Source organism: Pelodiscus sinensis, chromosome 5 (assembly GCF_049634645.1).
Source record: "Pelodiscus sinensis isolate JC-2024 chromosome 5, ASM4963464v1, whole genome shotgun sequence".
In the NCBI taxonomy this organism is placed as follows: Eukaryota; Metazoa; Chordata; order Testudines; family Trionychidae; genus Pelodiscus; species Pelodiscus sinensis.
In genome coordinates, this window is record NC_134715.1 from 11,931,966 (window position 1) to 11,947,290 (window position 15,325).

At 44.6% G+C, this 15,325-nt stretch overlaps 1 protein-coding gene across 2 annotated transcripts in view; it reads right to left on the reverse strand.

Annotated features, from left to right (window-relative positions):
* The window catches only part of ABRAXAS1 (abraxas 1, BRCA1 A complex subunit), a 24,819-nt gene extending 12,506 nt beyond the window's left edge, over window positions 1-12,313 (reverse strand). The window contains exons 1-6 of one of the 2 annotated variants that reach the window (XM_075929510.1): window positions 12,157-12,303; window positions 9,533-9,731; window positions 9,302-9,392; window positions 7,231-7,267; window positions 3,092-3,158; window positions 1,951-2,144 (exon numbers count right to left, since the gene is read on the reverse strand). In XM_075929510.1, the coding sequence (XP_075785625.1) occupies window positions 1,951-2,144; window positions 3,092-3,158; window positions 7,231-7,267; window positions 9,302-9,392; window positions 9,533-9,544 (401 nt within the window). In that variant the 5' untranslated portion in view covers window positions 9,545-9,731; window positions 12,157-12,303. Of the gene's footprint in view, window positions 1-1,950; window positions 2,145-3,091; window positions 3,159-7,230; window positions 7,268-9,301; window positions 9,393-9,532; window positions 9,732-12,156 lie in introns of both variants that reach the window. The other variant, XM_075929509.1, reaches the window with a different exon arrangement.
* Between the last annotated feature and the right edge of the window lie 3,012 nt (window positions 12,314-15,325).

The following is a 15,325-nucleotide window of genomic DNA, read 5'->3' on the forward strand; positions in this document are numbered from 1 at the left end:
ATCCAAGATGCCATACATACTGCCCCCTGCCTCCACCCGATCCCCTTCTCCAGAGCCAGGCATCTTTCCTCCCACCCCCTCCAACCTTATGCCTGGGTCCCAGAGCCGCTGCCACTGCCTGCGCTCAGCAACTAGCTGCTAACACATGTAGGCTGGGATGCTATGTGTGACCCAGCCTGCACGTGCAGGATATGACGTAGTGCGCTGAGGGCTGTGAGCAAAACGGCGCGGGCCATGAGCATGCATGCGGGCCCCACAATACACTAACATCTTTATGGCTGACTTAGAACAACGTTTCCTCAGATCCCGTCCCCTTTTACCTCTTGTTCTACTACATCAATGACATCTTTATGATCTGGACCCATGGCCAAGAACCACTGGACGCATTCCACAGAGACTTTAACAACCTACACCCCACCATCAATCTCAGCCTGGACCATTGTACACAAGAGATCCATTTCCTGGACACCACAGTACAAATCACCAATGGTAAATTAGACACCACTCTCTACAGAAAACCCACTGGCTCCTACAGTTACCTACATGCCTCCAGCTCCCATCCAGGACACACCATACGATCCATCATCTATAGCCAAGCCCTTAGATACAATCGCATCTGCTCTAATCCCACTGACAGAGACCAGAAACTTCAGGATCTCTACCAAGCATTTATAAACCTCAATTACTCACCCGGAGAAATAAAAAAATAAATTGAAAGAGCCAGACAAATACCCAGAAACCATCTACTTCAAGACAGACTCAAGAAAACCAACAATAGAACACCACTTGTCATCACCTACAGCCCCCAACTTAAACCCATCCAACGCATTATCAATAAACTACAGCCTATACTGGAACAGGAGAATACCCTGCGAGAGGCTCTGGGAGACAGACCCATAGTCTCCTATAGACAACCACCTAACCTCAGGATGATTCTTACCAACAACCACAGGACATACCACACTAATACCAACCCTGGAATTTCCCCTGGCAACAAACCCCGGTGCCAGCTTTGTCCACATATTTACTCTGCTGACACCATTATTGGACCTAACCATGCCAGTTACAAGATCAAGAACACATATTCCTGTTCATCCAGAAATATAATTTATGCCATCATGTGCATAAAGTGTCCGTCTGCTATGTACATTGGACAAACTTCTCAGACACTTCACCAAAGAATCAATGCACATAAACAGGACTCGCCAAACCGCGGTGAGCCCTGCTCGCCAGCCGCGCTGTCCAGCGTTCTGCGCATGCGCAGATTGCCCGAACCTGGCTCTTCCGAGTTGTAATCTACTCGCCACGGGCGAGTAGATTGCATTATTTATTGAGCCCTGCACATAAAACAGACATCAGGCTCTCTCACAGAGAGAAAACTGTTGCTTGCCATTTTAACCAGACCGACCATTCTCTCAATGACATTAAAACATGCATATTGCTTCAGAGATTTTAACTCCAGACTTCAAAGAAGTGTCTCAGAACTGTCATTCATGCTTAAATTTGACACTTTACATATGGGTCTTAACAAAGATGCTAATTATCTCAACCATAACAAAGATAGCTTCCCAATTATCACCCCTAATGTCATTACCTCACAGACACTAACCTTCCCCCCTCACCCGTCCTCTGTTCTTAAATCTCATTAGTCAATTTTATGTGTGTTCACTTTTTTTTTATTGTATCACTTTGGTATATATGGTCATGCCAATTTTCTTCCACATATTGATCTGAGGAAGTGGGTCTGGCCCACAAAAGCTCATCACCTAATAAACCATCTTGTTAGTCTTTAAAGTTATACATAGTCCTATCTTTTGTTTCAGCTAGACCAGACTAACACGGCTGCATCTCTATCACTAGAAAAATAAGAGTAGTAACATAAGTAACAGCGTATCATATATCCCTGTGTCCCACTAGAATGAGAGAGAACAACAAATGAGAGATACTTACCCCTCTTGTGGTCTATGCAAAGCATGTTCTAATCTGTAAGTGGAACAGCTTTCTGTAGTTACACTGGAAGTTAGTAACAGAAAGACAAGACCCTGATTTGATAAGTATGACTGTAAATTCCTGTGAAGGAGTCTCTCTCGGAATGTCATTGTTTGGTCTGTATTACGTCTGAATTTGTACCAGCCTATCACATTCTGGGTAGGAAAAAAAAATTATCTTCAGTGTTACTATTCCCTAGAATTGCACAACACATACAACTAGTGTGGAAAAAGTCAGAAAAGGGGTCAGCACTGAACTGAACTGGAATTCTTTAAGATTGTAGATCCTGATTCAGCAAACTAAGTACAGGCTTGACTTTAAACACATGAGTAGTACCATCTCTATTCTGCAAAGTACTTAAACACAAGTAGTTTAATTTAAAATTCTTCATGCTTATACATCTACTGAATTGAGGCCTTACTGAGAACATTTCATACCCCTCACATGCTGAGAATATAAATCTATCAAAATTGGTTCACTTTCAAAGCTTATGCCAAAATCATTAATCTAACTCCAAACTTAGCCCTATACCAAGATACTTGTTCCCTAACAGGCTACAGTGTTATCCTGTTTAAATATTCTTTTCAGAAGCAAGAGTGTTTGATAAAATATAAATTTTATTTTTCATCAAAATCAGACAAAAGAATACCAATCTGATTCAGTAAATGAAAGGGCAAACTCTTCCAAAGCATATATGAATATTACAATCAATTGAAATCCAACTGTCTGTGTTTTAAGTGAGCTGTTTGAAAAACACTTCTCTGATCCAATACAGAAAAGGGCACAGGCACAGGATCTCACTGCAACATCTAAATTATTTACTTGGGAGATGAGGGAAAAAATCCAATAGAAGTACAGAAGAGGGAATAAGTGTTCCCCAACCTTTAAAAAAAGGGATGTGTTTTGTGAGGACCAAATTTCAGTATATTTTAGACTTTTGTCATGGTCTGAAAAGATAAAAAAAAGGGAGTAAGTGCCTAAATGAAATTATGGAATGAAATTAATAACTAAAATATGAGTCAACATAGCAATTACATAGCCAGCATAAATAAAAGCCTAAATAAAACCCCAGAGTATGGATTATTTAAAAAAAATAAAATACCTTTTTGCAACCTGATAACATTTTCTTCAGTGCAGGCTCATTCAGTTCACCTGCAGAGTTATAAAAGCTAGAAAAGATCATTAGAAGGGTCAGGGGATACTGTTCCAAAGTAACTTCTTAAAATAATCTAGAAGCTCCCTCATTTCAAACTGATTAAATGTTATGAGAACTCCCCAAAGTCTAGTGTGAAACACCTTCCCAGTTGGGACATTAACTATATGTTAAATGACTAATTGAATAGTCGATGGAATTTCCATTGACTACTTGATTAGTCGATAAGGGGGGGATGCTCCTGCTGCAGTTCTGCACTTTAAATATAGTAAGTGCTGCTGCTGGGACCCTGCGACTGTGCCTCCCCCCTCTTCCAGCACCAGCTTCCCTCCCTTGCTGCTTCTAATACAGAGGCAGCAATGGGTGGGGAGCGAGCAGTCGAATAGTCCTTACACCCCTACTTCCCAGTAGACCCTGATTTTCTTGTTTACACTTACCAATATTTTAAAAAATATAGGCCTGTTTAAAAGTGATAATATCAAATAATGGCATCCATTAATTACATTCCAAATACAGCTATAGTGAATCATTTAAGAACAGTGTGACCAAAAGTCACACCCCACATACGAGTGTTATTTTTGTGAAAAATATGACTATTTAGGTATCATTTAAAAGTTAACACACTGATAATCAATATTCTTGTGCAATGTTTATATGAAATGCAATTTGTCATTATGAACATAAGCTGAATTTATGACTATGTGTTTACCAGACAAATCTGGGGAGTGGGTAAACTGGTTTCTCAAAGACAAAGGACTAACTGATGCCTCTAGAGAACTGTCATCAAAGCTGACTGACAATCAGCGGTCAAGTGGCAAAGAATGAGGGCACGAACAGATTGATCTGCATTTGAACAGACAACAGTTGCAGGGAATATCTTTCACTATGAGACACTATATCTTCATCTTTACAGATAGAATGAACTTTATCCAGGGATAACCCTCAGGAAAATGCATTTCAAAGGGTGAATGGACTATGAAAAGGGCAAAAACACAGCAAAAGTTGTCTGTCTTTCTTACCTAAAAAGAGAAAGGGACAAGTGCTTTGACTTTTGGGGAGTTGCTGGCCTGAGAATTTGGTCAGCAATGTTGCTGGGAACATGTGGTAAGGATTTTATCTTGAGCCAAACTAGCTGGTTAAGATTTAGCTACTAAAAAGTGTTTTATCTTTATTTCTCTTTTGATCATTTCTGACATTGTCTTATGCTTGTACTCATTTAAAATTTCTAAGTATTATACAGTGTTGTGTTTAAAATGATCTATTTTGGTAGCTCCAGTTAAAATAAACTGTTGCACATTGACTCCTCATAATGGCAATGGACTTCTAATATATGAACTGTTGAGGAGAGGGCTGGATAGTGCAGAACACATGTTTTGGGGAAAATCATAGAATCACAGACTCCTAGAACTGGAAGGGACCTCAAGAGGTCATCGAGTCCAGTCCCCTGCCCTCACAGCAGGACCAAACGCTGCCTAGATGATCCCTGACAGATGTCTATCTAACCTGCTCTTCAACATCTCCAGTGATGGAGATTCCACAACCTTCCTAAGCAATTTATTCCAGTGTTTAACCTCCTTGACAGGAAATGTTTCCTAATGTCTAAACTAAACCTCTCTTGTTGAAATTCAAACCCATTGCTTCTTGTCCTATCATCAGAGGCCCAGGAGAACAATTTTTCTCCCTCCTCCCTTTAACAACTTTTTAGATACTTGAAAACTGCTATCATGTCTCTCGTGTCATCTCAGTCTTCTCTTTGCTAAACTAAACAAGCCCAATTATTTCAGTCTTCCCTCACAGGTCATGTCTTCTAGACCTTTAATCACCGTTGTTGCTCTTCTCTGGACCTTCTCCAATTTCTCCACATCTTTGTTGAAATATGGTACCCAGAACTGGACACAATACTCCAACTGGGACCTAATCAGCACAGAGTAGTGCAAAAGAATGACTTCTCATGCTTTGCTCAAAACACTCCTGTTAATGCATCCCAGAATCATGTTTGCTTTTTTTGCAAAAGTGCCACACTGTTAACTCATGTTTAACTTGTGGTCCACTATGACTTCTAGGCCCCTTTCTGCAATACTCCTTCCTAGACAATCACTTCCCATTCTGTAGAATAGTGGTAGAGATGTAGCCGTGTTAGTCTGGGGTAGCTGAAGCAAAATGCAGGACAATGTAGCACTTTAAAGACTAACAAGATGGTTTATTAGATGATGAGCTTTCGTGGGCCAGACCCACTTCCTCAGATCAAAGGAAGTGGTCTGAGGAAGTGGGTCTGGCCCACGAAAGCTCATCATCTAATAAACCATCTTGTTAGTCTTTAAAGTGCTACATTGTCCTGCATTTTACTTCCCATTCTGTATGTGTGAAACTGATTGTTCCTTCCTAAGTGGAGCACTTTGCATCTGGAACTAAGAACGTGTTGTGGCCACCATGGAAGTAGTAACCGAAGTTGGTCGAAGCCAGAGTGTGACTCAGCTGTTACTGACAAGCTGTTGGATCAGATCTATAGCTATATGCAGACACACAGGGTGTGTCTAGACTACATGCCTCCTTCGACGGAGGCATGTAGATTAGCCAGATCGGAAGAGGGAAATGAAGCCGCGATTAAAATAATCGCGGCTTCATTTAAATTTAAATGGCTGCCCCGATCTGCCGATCAGCTGTTTGTCGGCAGATCGGGGGAGTCTGGACGCGATGCCCCGACAAAGAAGCCTTTCTTCATCGACACAGGTAAGCCTCGTGAAACCAGGTTTACCTGTGTCGATGAAGAAAGGCTTCTTTGTCGGGGCATCGCGTCCAGACTCCCCCGATCTGCCGACAAACAGCTGATCGGCAGATCGGGGCAGCCATTTAAATTTAAATGAAGCCGCGATTATTTTAATCGCGGCTTCATTTCCCTCTTCCGATCTGGCTAATCTACATGCCTCCGTCGAAGGAGGCATATAGTCTAGACACACCCACAGAGTGTGACCTGCATGCCATTAGGCTGTTTGCAAAGATCCCAGGTTGGAAGCTACAACAGCAACATGCTCTGAGGCATCCAAGGTTACAGGATAAAAGGTGACACAATCTTGCTGGTCTGGATTACACCTAGAATGTGACACACAGGTTTAAATATTTTAATAGAATGTTTGGATGAATTTTTTACATGCTTAAAGACTTTTGCTGAACCAGGCCAAAGAAAGTCAGTAATGGTGTTGTGAGGCTTGAAAATGTCATCAACATGAATATGGACTGGATGTATTGTATGATGTGGAGTCAGCTATGTTTCTCTGCAGCATCCATTGTGGTATACCTGTAGTAATCCTAAATGAATGTCAATACAACCTTCATACTACATTACAATGTATTCTGTATAGGCCACATCATTTTTATTATAAAACATTTTTAAGTCCAATTTTATTAACTTTTTTTTGTATCCCTTTGCCTGTGAACCTTGCTACTGCCAGTCCAACTGTACATGCCAAGGAAAAACAAGAAAAATGACTATTTTTAAAACCTATAAAAATTACCTAAAATAGATTTTATATACAACACATTTAATGCCAGTTATCTAAGAATCTTCTACAATTAGAAGTGTGTGAACTGTAACTTGGTAAGTTGATATCTTCCCCTTTCCTATGGTACAAAGCTTTAATGGTTTCACTTCTATCCCTGAGGGTCATAAGATATCTGACCTTAAAACTGTTACTGGGCTATGGTCAAATACTGACCTGAGCCAGTGTGATTCTGGGGGGAAAATTCCACACCTATGGGAAGAGGTTGATTTTTTTAATTGAGCCATTTTTAATTTTAGAGTGAGTCTCAGGAAAGTTGCATAGTGTGCTTAGTGCAGACCATGTTCTATAGTTCATAACATGGGCAGTATATGTATTTATATATGCACACAGCCTACATCTAATAAAAAGGGTTTAAAATTAATAGTATTGCATCAAATAGATACATAGGCATTTTGTATCTATGGCATTTGGAGGATGTGATGTGTCATTCACCACTAGTTATGTTACTTCTTCACCCATAGGACATGAACTTAACTGTAGTAGAAAATAATCATTTAATTTTATACACACATAGGTAGTTATACTAACCTGAAAAGCTGATAGCATGGAATATGCTTTTGTATATCTGAAAGAAAAACAACATATTACTCTGGCTACATGTACTCAGCACTCTCATTCTTCTGCAATCTTTATTTCCTATGCCCTCCTCAGCAGTTAGCATTTTATCAAGGGAGTTTAACCAAATAATCATTTAACTAATAGGCTGATGCATATCAGGTAATGGTCTTGGTTATACTCAGCCTGTTCCAGGGGGAGGCAACTTTGCTGCAGCAGGGCAAGGAAGCCATCTCCCTGGCAGCCAGGAAGGCAAGGGCTGACCACTCTGTTCCTGAGGAGGAGGCTTTGCTGTGGCAGCAAAGCTACCTCCCTGGCAGCTAGGCCAACAGTGACTGGTGGCACTGCTCCCAGGGGGTGACTGTGGGCTCTGCACTCAGCATCAGAATTATTCTTACAGTTAAACTTGTGTGCAAGAATATAGGTGTTTCATAAATGAGAAGCTATTGTTTATATTACTGCAGTGCTCTTAATAATTTAGATGTTTTCCAAATATATAATTCAGTCCAAAGCTTCTCTCCTGATTTTCAATGTCCTGCATGGAATTGATCCTAACTATGTAAAAGAGATTCTCTCTCTCTCTCGTCTACATCCTCACATACCAGCTGTATTCCAGTGAAGAAAGCACTAGAACTGGGAGGCTCATTCTTTAGGCAGAGCTTTCACAGGAGCAACTGAATATGGAACTCACTGCTACAATTAACTTCTCAACATTCAGAGCTAAATGCAAAACCCGCTTTGTCCAAATTTTCCCACAGTAGTACACATTGCAAAGGGGACTAGCACTCACTTTTTAACATTATATTCGAACAATGTGTTCTAAAGGGTCAGCTTCTAGTACATTCATTTTTTCCCCTCAAAGGTTCATACAAAATTTCAGACAACTTTCTGACACTTAATATCGCTACAGAAATTTGTTTTTAAACAAACTTCAAGTGGGAAATATCCGAAAGCCTGCTCAATAATAAAACCTGAAGGAGAGCTCTGTGTAAGCTCAAAAACTTGTCTCTTCCACACCAACAGAAGTTGCTCCAAGAGAGACCTCGCCCACCTGTGGTGTCTGATGATAAAAGTCTTTGACACTTAAACACTTTTCATCTTCAAGGCACTTAAATGTTAAGAACATAAGAATGGCCGTACTGGGTCAGACCAAAGGTCCATCTAGCCCAGTATCCTGTCTATCGACAATGGCCAGCACCAGGTGCCCCAGAGAGGGTGAACCGAAGACAATGATCAAGCGATTCGTCTCCTGCCATCCCTCTCCAGCCTCTGACAGACAGAGGCCAAGGACACCATTTTATCCCCTGGCTTTTATGGACCTAACCTCCATGAAATTATCTAGCTTCTCTTTAAACTCTATTATAGTCCTAGCCTTCACAGCCTCCTCTGGCAAGGAGTTCCACAGGTTGACTACACGCTGTGTGAAGAAGAACTTTCTTTTATTAGTTTTAAACCTGCTCCCCATTAATTTAATTTGGTGTCCTCTAGTTCTTTTATTTAGGGAATTAATAAATAACTTTTCTTTATCGGCCCTCTCCACACCACTCATGATTTTATATACCTCTATCTATGAATTAATCTTCACAACACCTTTTGAGAAAAGTAAGTAGCACACCTATTTTACATAAGACAAAAAGGTCCAAACGCCCCTGGTTTAAATGAGCTGAACTTCATGGAATTCAAAATCATGCCAAACTTCCCCAGGGCTGAACTTGGTCCAAAGGGGGTTAGGTGACTTATTGAAGGCAACAGAAGGAGTCACAGGCAAAGGAGTTTAATGTGCCTGTTTGGTATAGAAGATGTATACAAGAAAATATAAACTCGTATTTTGTTTCCATGTTTAGAACTATTAGATAAAATATTTTGTTACATTAATAATTTTGTAAAAATTTCAAAAAGTAAAAGGACATGAAAGATCAGCTTATACAATGATAAATACAGCAATGTTATAAGATTCAATAAGATCTTTGTTGCCAGACTGACACACCTTCAGTAAGGTATTTAAATATATACACTGCCCCACTGAAATCAAGAGTAGACTCACCAATTGTATAAATAACTTCAACATCATCCATCTGAGAATCAGTAATGCTGTTCTTGGCTTCACCTTTTACTTCTCCAAGAAGGAAGCCTTCCTTTATAGGGGGAGCAAACAAAGAAAAAAGGCATTAGAAATATTGATTTTATTGACAATATTTTAAAAAAATCTACACTCTAGCACCTGGAGAACAAACAGTTGGAGACAGGAATTCTACAATTTACAAAAATAATTTACCGCAACAAGCATCTGTGTTAGCTTTCTCTTGCTCTTTTAGCAGTGTCCTTTATTTACTGTGGTCTGCAATAATTTCCTCCATATGATTTACTGCCACAAGCTGTAGTGCAGTCAAGGCACAACAGAAAAAACCACAACTAGTGGGGGGGAAATTACTTTCCCAAAATGCACTACTTCTCCTTAAGCTCAGCAAAAACATCTAGGAAGGAGAGAGAGCAGAAATAAAAAATAAATAGCTAAAAAAGAAACATTTCACAAGAATAAAAAGCTGTAAAGATGCGGGGAGGATAGTATTTTGTATTTAAATACACAATATGAGAGGAGAAAAATTGGATAATATATGTATTATTTTTTGCTTGTTTTTTTTACCTGTTATGCTTCCTTTTTTAAAAACTGAATGCCATGAGGACTTACTTAGCTTTAATGACAGCCTGTCAGACTTGGACCTAAAAGTTTGGCTAGCTCTTAACAAATATTCTATAACATACTCTGCAGAAATAGAAAATGCTACTTTTGCACCACACATACAATGTAGCTGAGTTACAGTTTTGAAAGACATCAACTTCCTGACATTAGTGTACTTAAATTCTACATACTAATATTGCAATAAAAGGGGTTTTAATACAAAAGACTCTGTTTTAAAAAAATTAAAACTAGATGGGATGTATAATGCCAAAATAGAAGTGTAAGTGGCTCTTGATATCTATGACTGTAGTTTAAAATGTAGTGAAAAATCATAAATTGTATCAGCTCTGTAAACAATTTTCCAAGTAACTCCATTTCCAAAACAATCCCCATATCTGAATGGCCATATTCTTTCATGTGAGCAGAACCACACTGAGATCAATGTCCAAAGATCTGTATGAGGAGAGGGTCTGTCAGTATGAAGAAACTTTCAGGATCATGGACTAAACTTTTTGTTAAATTGTATTTTGCCTTATCTTCACTTAGGACCAAGATCATCAAAACTAAGACCTGGGAAGAAAAGCATTTCATGTATTTCCCCCCAGAAATAAAACACATTTCACCTCAAATGTGTAATTTTGGAGGTGGGGGAATGTTGCACTACTGGAAATAACTTAAACCCTGATCTGCAATCACATCCATGTAGTTAGATCATCAACATTCTGCATGGGTGCAAGAATCTGCCAATATTGATCAATTTACAGGATTGGAGCACACCTTTCTTTAACCACATATTTGCTACTACCACCTATATAAGCTTTCAAATAGTGGTGCCATTTGAAGCGAGGGAGATTTTTTTTAAAGGGGGCATGTTGTAAATAACTCCTTGAAACAGAGAGCAAAACCACAAAGCGATACATTTTTAAAAGTGCCATGAAATCAATTCTCCAAAAGATTTCTGCCCCTTTTACACACCTCTGCCCCCGGGGGAAGTGGTCAACAGAGGAAGGCAGTAGGTCTGGACCTATTACAGGCCGAACCACTCTAGTCTGGCACTCCCTGGTCTGGCAACATCTGTGGTCTGCCATGATTTTAGTTAGCTGGATGTCCATTTATCATGATTGTGGCCAAGTTTCCCACAGTCCCATAAAGTATGTTTATGGCCACCGGCCCTGACTCTCCGTGCTGTGTGCTGTTATTTTGCTCTAAGTTATCCCTAAGGCTGTGTCCAGACTCAGGGTTTTTTTCCGAAAAAGTAGCCTTTTTCCGAAAAAACTTCACCTGTGTCTAGACTGCAGCCGCGTTCTTTCGAAATTAAATCGAAAGAACGCGGCTTTTCTTTCGACGGCGGTAAACCTCATTTTACGAGGAAGAACGCCTTTTTTCGAAAGCGCTCTTTCGAAAAAAGGCGTTCTTGAATGCAAACAGGGGTTTTTCAAAAGAGAGCCTCCAGACTGCCTTTCGGAAAAGCGGCTTGCTTTTTCGAAAGTTCCGCTTGCAGTCTAGATGCTCTTTTTCGAAAGAATAGTGGTAGAGATGTAGCCGTGTTAGTCTGGGGTAGCTGAAACAAAATGCAGGACAATGAATGTAGCACTTTAAAGACTAACAAGATGGTTTATTAGATGATGAGCTTTCGTGGGCCAGACCCACTTCTGGCCCACGAAAGCTCATCATCTAATAAACCATCTTGTTAGTCTTTAAAGTGCTACATTGTCCTGCATTTTTCGAAAGAGGCTTTTTCAAAAGTATCTTTCGAAAAAGCCTCTTTCGAAAGAGGCTTGCAGTCTAGACACAGCCTAAATGTCCTCTGAACAGCCCAGGAAGCAGTGGAAGTGTCGGGAATGCTGCTCGATAATATTAACCTCCTGGGGTTCGGCAAATCCTCTGCTCTGGCACCCTCAGGTCCCTACAGTGTGTGGGTCGAGAGGTGCAACCTGTTTGCACAGGGGGAGGGCTGTGGAAGCGCAACCAGCGAGAGCAGGGCTGGAGTCAGGCGGGCAGCGCAGGGGAGCAGGGGGAGGGAGTCAGTGACACCAGGAGAGAGAAGCGGCTCCCGCGCCAGGAGAAATTTCGGAAGGGGGGGGGCAGCTGCTTTTTATGCTCAATCTCCCCATCGCACCCAGCCCCCCAGAGACCGGCCCCCCCTTGCCCCCCAGGCCTCCCCATCGCACCCAGCCCCCTTCCCGCGCCCTGGCTCTGGCCCCGGGCCGGGCGCTCACAGTGTCCGAGGCGGCGTTGAGGTGCTGGAAGGCCAGGGCCCCGAAGACGAAGCCGGAGAGCAGGGCCGAGGTGCTCTCCCCCTCCATGCCGCCCGCAGCAACAATGGCAGCGCCGCGCCTGGGAGCCCCTAGTGCCCGGAGCGGGAACTGCACCCGCAGGCTGGGCTGGGGGTGGGGCGCTCTCACACACACACACACACACACACAGCACTCTGCCGGGAGCACACACACACACACACACACACAGCACTCTGCCGGGAGCACACACACACACACACACACAGCACTCTGCCGGGAGCACACACACACACACACACACAGCACTCTGCCGGGAGCACACACACACACACACACACAGCACTCTGCCGGGAGCACACACACACACACACACACAGCGCTCTGCCGGGAGCACACACACACACACACACACAGCACTCTGCCGGGAGCACACACACACACACACACACAGCACTCTGCCGGGAGCACACACACACACACACACACAGCACTCTGCCGGGAGCGCGCGCACACACACACACACACACACACACACACACACACAGCACTCTGCCGGGAGCGCGCACACACACACACACACACACACACAGCACTCTGCTGGGAGCACACACACACACACACACACAGCACTCTGCCGGGAGCACACACACACACACACACACACACAGCACTCTGCCGGGAGCGCGCACACACACACACACACACACACACACACACACACAGCACTCTGCCGGGAGCACACACACACACACACACACAGCACTCTGCCGGGAGCGCGCACACACACACACACACACACACACACACACACACACAGCACTCTGCCGGGAGCACACACACACACACACACACAGCACTCTGCCGGGAGCGCGCGCACACACACACACACACACACACACACACAGCACTCTGCCGGGAGCGCGCACACACACACACACACACACACACAGCACTCTGCTGGGAGCACACACACACACACACACACAGCACTCTGCCGGGAGCACACACACACACACACACACAGCACTCTGCCGGGAGCGCGCACACACACACACACACACACACACACACACACACACACAGCACTCTGCCGGGAGCACACACACACACACACACACACAGCACTCTGCCGGGAGCGCGCACACACACACACACACACACACACACACACACAGCACTCTGCCGGGAGCACACACACACACACACACACAGCACTCTGCCGGGAGCGCGCACACACACACACACACACACACACACACACACACACACACAGCACTCTGCCGGGAGCACACACACACACACACACACAGCACTCTGCCGGGAGCGCGCACACACACACACACACACACACACACAGCACTCTGCCGGGAGCACACACACACACACACACACAGCGCTCTGCCGGGAGCGCGCACACACACACACACACACACACACACACACACAGCGCTCTGCCGGGAACGTGCACACACACACACACACACACACACACACACACACACAGCGCTCTGCCGGGAGCACACACACACACACAGCGCTCTGCCGGGAGCGCACACACACACACACACACACACACACACACACACACACACACAGCGCTCTGCCGGGAGCACACACACACACACACACACACACACACACACACACACACAGCGCTCTGCCGGGAGCACACACACACACACACACACACAGCGCTCTGCCGGGAGCACACACACACACACACACACACAGCGCTCTGCCGGGAGCACACACACACACACACACACACACACACACACAGCGCTCTGCCGGGAGCACACACACACACACACACACACACACACAGCGCTCTGCCGGGAGCGCGCACACACACACACACACACAGCGCTCTGCCGGGAGCGCGCGCGCACACACACACACACACACACACACACAGCGCTCTGCCGGGAGCACACACACACACACACACAGCACTCTGCCGGGAGCGCGCGCGCGCACACACACACACACACACAGCACTCTGCCGGGAGCACACACACACACACAGCACTCTGCCGGGAGCACACACACACACACACACACACACACAGCACTCTGCCGGGAGCACACACACACACACACACACAGCGCTCTGCCGGGAGCACACACACACACACACACACACACACACACACACACACACTCCGCTCTGCCGGGAGCACACACACACACTCCGCTCTGCCGGGAGCACACACACACACACACACACACACACACACACACACACACACACACTCTGCCAGGAGCGCACACACACACACACAGCACTCTGCCGGGAGCACACACACACACACACACACACACAGCACTCGGCCGGGAGCACACACACACACACACACACACACAGCACCTGCCGGGAGCACACACACACACACACACACACACACACACAGCACTCGGCCGGGAGCGCACACACACACACACACACACACACACACACACACACAGCACTCTGCCGGGAGCACACACACACACACACACACACACAGACAGCACTCGGCCGGGAGCACACACACACACACAGCGCTCTGCCGGGAGCATACACACACAAACACACACACAGCACTCTGCCGGGAGCATACACACACAAACACACACACAGCACTCTGCCGGGAGCATACATACACAAACACACACACAGCACTCTGCCGGGAACATACACACACAAACACACACACAGCGCTCTGCCGGGAGCATACACACACAAACACACACACAGCACTCTGCCGGGAGCATACATACACAAACACACACACAGCACTCTGCCGGGAGCATACATACACAAACACACACACAGCGCTCTGCCGGGAGCGTACACACACAGCACTCTGCTGGGAGCACACACATACGCAGACACATGTGCGTACACACACACGTGCGTACACACACATCTTTGTCCGGACACTCTTATACACAAACACACACACCAAGCACTCTCCTGTGGGCGCACATACACACACAGTGATCTGCTTTCACACATACACTCACATAAAGTGCTCACCCAAGAACACACACAGAGCAATCTGCTAGGGACATATGTAAATACACACACACAGCGCTGTGCAGGGGCACACGTATACACATGGTACTCTGTTGGGGGGCACATTTATACACACATATTGCTCTGCTTGAG